Source organism: Gallinula chloropus, assembly GCF_964237585.1.
Source record: "Gallinula chloropus genome assembly, chromosome: 13".
In the NCBI taxonomy this organism is placed as follows: domain Eukaryota; kingdom Metazoa; phylum Chordata; class Aves; order Gruiformes; family Rallidae; genus Gallinula; species Gallinula chloropus.
This window is the reverse complement of record NC_140098.1, coordinates 21,739,006-21,745,033: the sequence shown is the minus strand read 5'-3', so window position 1 is coordinate 21,745,033 and position 6,028 is coordinate 21,739,006. Positions and strand designations below refer to the sequence as shown.

Below are 6,028 nucleotides of genomic sequence, written 5' to 3'. Positions count from 1 at the left end.
CCTCCTTTGCGGGGGGACGAGGACGGGGGACGGGCCGACTGCGGGCACAGGGGCTCGGGCGGGGGACGGCGCGCAGGAGCCCGGGGCCGAGCGGGGCAGCGGCGCGGAGCCGCGAATCGGGGGGGGGTGGGGGGGGGTCCGGGTAACGGGTGGGGCAGCCCCAGCTCCCGCTGGCGGCTGGAGAGCCGCTCCCGGGGGAGGGGAGCCCCGGGGCGGGAGGGGGGGGACACCCGGCTCTGCAGCCCCTCGGCGCCGAACCCCTCCCCGGAGCCAGGGGCGCTGCCGAGGGAGCGGAGGGCGCGGGGCCGGCGGTAACCCCCAGCCCAGAGCCGCGGGGCGGGGGGTCGGAACGGGAGGAGCTGGGAACCACAGAGCCACCCCTCCCGGGGCGGGCCCGGGCCGGGCTTCTCCGCGGCCCCGCCGCTGCCGCTGGGGCCAGTTCCGGGCGGGTCCGGAAGCGGAGCGCGGGGCCGGCGCAGCCATGGCGGTGAGTGGCGGGGCGGCGGGAGGGGGGGAGCGGCGCGGGCGAGGCGGCTGACGGCCTCTCTCGGCTCCGCAGCCCAAGGGCAAGGCGGGCACCAAGGGCAAGAAGCAGATCTTCGAGGAGAACCGGGAGACGCTGCGCTTCTACCTCCGCGTCATCCTGGGCGCCTCCGTGAGTGCTGCGGGGGCCGGGGGGGATGATGCCCCGGCGGGGGGGGATGATGCCCCGGCGGGGGGGGATGATGCCCCGGCGGGGGGGGGATGATGATGCCCCGGCGGAGGGGGGGGGGGGACGATGATGCCCCGGCGGAGGGGGGGGGGGGATGATGATGCCCCGGCGGAGGGGGGGGGGGATGATGATGCCCCGGCGGAGGGGGGCGGGGGGGATGATGCCCCGGCGGGGGGGGGGGATGATGCCCCGGCGGAGGGGGGCGGGGGGGGATGATGCCCCGGCGGGGGGTGGCCGCTGGCCGGGCCCGGGGCAGGGCAGGCCCGGGGTCTCCTCCTGGGCCCAGGCACACCGTGCCGCGCTCTCTCTGCCGCAGGCCGTGTACGCCGTGGTGAACCTGGTGATCTTCTACCCCGCCGTCTCCACCTGGACCTGGGTGAGCTCCCGGCCCGCCGCGGGCGGGGCACCGGCTGCCGCCCCGGCCGGGCCCGGCGGAGACCCCGGCCCTTTCCCCCCTCCCCCCGTCGCGGCGGGCGAGGCCGGCGGGCCCCAGCCGCTCTGCCGGGCCTGACAGCCGTTTCCTCCTCGCAGCTGGCGTTCGTCTTCAGCTCGGTGGTGTACGGGGCCAGCTACCGGTCCATGAGCTCCATGGCAAAGCCGGCGTTCACAGACGATGGCAGCCTCGCCGACGGGGGAATCGACCTGAACATGGAGCAGGGGATGGCAGAGTGAGTGTCCACACCCGCAGAGTCCAGGTGAGCGGGACCTGCTGCCTGAGCGTGCACGCAGAGCCCGGGGGGCTGTCCCGAGGAGCAGCCCGGGGCCTCGGCTCCCGCGCAGGTGTGGGGGCAGCTGGGACCCCACAGCCGCTTGGTTTGGGGTTCTTTTTGGCCCCAAGAGCGTGCCTAAGCCACCCCCGTTACCCAGATGCTTGGCCCGGCGTGTGTTAGTCTGGAGCTGCTGTGTGGCGGTGCCAGCTGGCAGGGTCACTGCCCCCGGGGCTGAGGCACGGGTAGGGCATCCCAAAGGGTTCAGCTGGAGCAGGGTACAACCTTCTTTCCGTGAAGAAGCTTCTGCAGCACCCAGAGGAACGTACAGCTCTCTTCTGAAGCCGTTACCGTAGGCAACACACGGCAGAGCAGGAGGGCACCAGCCACTGCCCCAGTCTGGCTGCAAACCGGCTGCGCCTCGAGCTGTTCCACACACTAACCACCCTCCCTCCTGGCTTCACCCAGCTCATCTCACCTCTCAGCTTTCTCTGCCCCCTGTGCTCATGCCTGGCTGCAGCAGCGCTGAGTGTTTGCCTGCCCAGCGTTCTCAGCTGGGCTGGAACTCTTTCCCTCAGGTCCAGGAAGGGGCAGCAGCAATTCCTGCAAAGTGCTGCTCAGTAAAATAAGGAGATGACAGCACTGAGACAGCAGAAATCCCAGCTAGATTGGCACGTTTTCCAGCAGCGAGGCACAAGCTGCTTTCAGAAAACTGCAGTGGACACGTCAGGCTTTGTGCTCTGTCTTCAGCCTCTGTCTGTGGCCCATCCTCTGCTGGGGATGCTCGGCGAGGTACCTGGGGTACTCACCCCCTTTCCTCCCATGTCCTTGCCCTACAATTTCAGGTTTACCACTGTCTTCTACCTGCTGCCAGGCTTCTGAAGGAGCGCAGGGGCTCCTGCACCCCTCTGAGTCCTGGCAAGTGTTCCTGTGCTGGAAGGGCTGTGTATTTATGCCTAGATTTTGATTTTTCTTCATGGAGGCTCTCTGCAGCCAGCTCTGGGGTGGCACTGGCCAGCAGACTGACTCATGTGGCACACAGCCCCTCGCCCTGCACAGGATGAGCTCTCTGAGCTCTCATCCTGGTGGTTTAGTTAGCAGCATAGGAAACCTTCTGCCTGCAGCCAGAGCGACTCAGACATCCAGTGTCACAGACTCACCTGAGGGACGAGGTGGCCAGGAAGAGGGAGTTTCTCTAGCTCTCACACTATGCTTACTGCCTCTGCAGCATGCAGGGACTTCTTGCTGCTCAGCCCTATTCTTCCCCCTCCTTTTATACCCTTTTGGCTCTCCCAAGTAGAAATATAAAATATTTTGGGTGACTTTGTCATGAAGCACAACACAAGAAGGTCGAGTAAGGGAAATCCAGAATCTTGGTGGCACGTGGGGCGGCCTCCTGGTTGCAGGAGGTGTGTGAGGTGCCGAGGCAGAGCGGGTACCGGCCCCGTGCGGGGAGCGACTGTGGCCAGGAGGGTCCTGCTGAGCTGCAGGCACAGCCACAGTCGGGGATGCTGACCTCCCCTGGGTGCTGGGCTCTGAGGGCTTTCTGAGGAGCAGTGCGCCCTTGGGGTGAGTTTTAGTTTAATTAATTAATTAATTAATGATTAATTGACGCTTGCCCGAGGCGAAACGCAGAGGCAGAGCTGTAAAACCCAAACCTGCCCAGCCCAAGCTCCCCTCCTTACCCTGCACCTCAGTCCCTCAGCCCTGAGCGAGCGAGTCCTTCCTTAGTGTAACCCAGCTGCTGTGTTAACGAAGGCTGGGTGTGCTTCCTGCTCAGTGCATCTGTTCTGGGGGGTGCAGAGCTCTGCCTGGCTGTGCTGGGGTTGGGGAACCGCCTGTAGTTGCTGTAGGCAAGCAGCAGAGGTTTGCCTGTCTCTGAGTGTGCCCTGGCTGATGAACACGTGCTCTTTGGGAGCTGCTGCAGGTTTGGCAGCGTTCCCCTCGTGCTGTCTGTAACCAAGATGGATCAGTGTGTGCTGGGGGGGGGTGAGGAAGGCTGCCTGTGATCCTCTGCAGGAGAGCTGGGCTCGCTGGGAGCTCTCCCCTCACCCCTTTGCAGGCTGCAGTGAGGCACGAGGCACCTGAACCTCCGTGTCCCCTCGCTAAGCCAGCTCCTCCTGGTGATGCACAGCTAAGCTCGCTCCTGTGCTGCGCTGCCCGGAGCCACACAGGGTGTTCCACTGCCCTTACCTCTGCCTCTGTTTCCCTGACTCCCTTCTTGGATGTCACCTGAATCTTTCTCTAACCCGTCACCGTGCTCCCTGTGGCTCCTGTTGAACACCCAACACCTGGTTGCCTCTCACGGGTGTCAGTTGAGGTGTGGGGCAGCTTGTTCCCCTCTGGAGCTGCTCTGGGCTCGGGCTGCCAAGACCCCAGCGTCAGAGAAGCAGGAGGGGCGGTGGAGCTGACTCCTGCTGGGGCTCTGCTCCCAGGGACACCGTGGTGGCCCCTCTGCCCTGCAGTGACCCCGAGCGCTCGTGTGGGGCTGGGGAGCGGCACAGGGACTGTTGGTGCTTCACTCCCAGCCGTGAGCAGCTTCACTTCACACCACGACACGTCAAACCGGCGGCGCTGGAGGCTGCGGGGTGGGGGTTTGGCTGATTTTCCCCCTCCTGCCTCCCTCAGCTGCCTCAGTGTCCCTTGCAGAGGGAGCCTGGCTCTCTGACTTGTCAGGCTGATTGTTTTGTTTCTTTTTTTGCTGTTTCTTACTGTGCCCTCAATTACCCTGTGCAGCAAAGCTTGGCTGCAGGGACAGCCCTTGTTGCTGTCCACAGGCTCCAGAGGAGCCGGGGTGTTCAGGGTGGGAGTGGGGGCTTGGATGGAAGGTTCATGTTTTGCTGTTCTTCCCTCAGGCACCTCAAGGATGTGATCCTGCTGACAGCCATAGTCCAGGTGCTGAGCTGCTTCTCGCTCTACGTCTGGTACTTCTGGCTCTTGGTAAGCCCCTGGGGTTTTCCTTACGTTGTTCCTGCCTTTCCCTGACTCCAGGGCATTCTTTATCCCTTTCGGTTCAGTGCCCCATTTCAGGGCAGAACTCTTCTGATGTGTTTTTTAATCTCCCTGTCAAACTTTGTTAAAAATGACACCGTACAAGGGAAAGGAGTCTTGATCCCTCTGAGTAGCCCACGCAAGAACTAGGCTGGCCTTTGTCTCTGGTCCTGTGAAAGGGCAGGAAGAAAGATGGGGCACTCAAAGCTGCCTTTGTGCACAGAGCCTTGTTGTAGCTGTGACAAACAGCCCGTCCTGCTTCTCCTTGGCTTTTCTCAGCCGCTCACCAGTGTGGACGCAGGCTGGGAGCTGCTGGACGCCGTGCTGTGTGGCAGGTCACACCCTGGGGCTTTGATTCCCCCCTGAACGTGCCAGACTCTTTCTCTTCCTGAGATATTTGTGTGCCTCCAGCTAAAACTGTTTTTGCAGAGGGATAAAAAGATATCTCCAGTTTGAAAGAAAAAAAAAGGTCATTTAAATAACAATCCCCCAGTTGCTTTGAATATATCCCAGAAAGGAATGTAAGGCAGTCTGGGGAGGGCAGAAAGCTTTCTTCTCTCAGTCCTTAACAAGTTCCTTTCCAGACGGCCTGGCAGAGAGAAGGCTTTCCAGCCTAAATGCTGCCTGGCCCGCAGACCATCCAGGTCCCCGTGGTTTCTGTTGGGAGAGTGGAGGGTGTTTTTCCTGAGGGAGGAGGCGGGCACTGGGGTCCTGCTGGGTAACTCAGCCCCTGTGCTGGCGTTTTCATGTGCAGCATACGTGTGCAATCCTGAAGCCGTAGGAAACCAGGCTGTTTATTTTGGACGCCTGCCACTGCCTTTGATTTCCAAGCACCCCCCTGATGCCCCTGAGCCAGCCTCTAAAGACACATTCCAGCTCCTCTGGCTTCCTGGGTCAGCCCAGCCCTCCTCCCCCTGACAGCAGCCCCGCTGCCGCGGTCCCCAGCGCCGCAGGTTGTGACGGGCGTGTTTTGCAGGCGCCGGGACGTGCCCTCTACCTCCTGTGGGTGAACATCCTGGGGCCCTGGTTTACAGCCGAGTCCTCGCCCGCCGCCCAGGAGCCCAACGAGAAGAAGCAACGCCGCCAAGAACGCCGTCAGATGAAGCGCTTCTAGTCCCGCCTGGGGAGATAGGTCACTGCCAGCTCCCACCTCTCTGCTGGTGTTTCATCAGGGATGTGACCAGAACCAGTCCAAAACCATCGCAGGAGCTACGTACCCTCTGTCCTCGCTGCCCTTCTGCTAGACAGGCCCCGAGAGGCTTCCCCGGGTGGGTCAGGGCGCCGGTGGGGTCCTTGCTCCTGGGGAGGAGGAGGAGGAGGCAGGGGGGGTGTAAATACCTTTTTACAGCAGCAGCGCTGTCACTGCGTGGGAGGGTGGGGGAAATAGTGCATTAAAGAACAGAGTCTGACTGGCTGTGTCTGTACTGGGGCTCGCAGAGGGGAGCTGATCAAAATGCTGGCATTCTGGGAGACCTGGGCTAGAGAGAGGGAAACAAACACCCCCCCCACACACACACAAAACAAACGGCCTCAGCCCTTCCCAAGCTCGCCCTGTGCTGCCCTGCCTGCCACAGCACCCACAGCAGGGCAGCTGGGGTGCTGCCAGCGGGGCTCGCAG

At 62.9% G+C, this 6,028-nt stretch overlaps 1 protein-coding gene across 1 annotated transcript; it reads left to right on the top strand.

Annotated features, from left to right (window-relative positions):
• Positions 1 to 432: 432 nt before the first annotated feature.
• TMEM208 (transmembrane protein 208) lies at positions 433 to 5,807 on the top strand. The gene is made up of 6 exons (XM_084270019.1): positions 433 to 487; positions 560 to 655; positions 1,029 to 1,088; positions 1,244 to 1,380; positions 4,275 to 4,359; positions 5,387 to 5,807. Exons 1-6 carry the CDS (start codon positions 482 to 484, stop codon positions 5,522 to 5,524), a joined length of 522 nt encoding a protein of 173 aa, XP_084126145.1. The 5' UTR covers positions 433 to 481; the 3' UTR covers positions 5,525 to 5,807.
• Positions 5,808 to 6,028: the final 221 nt, after the last annotated feature.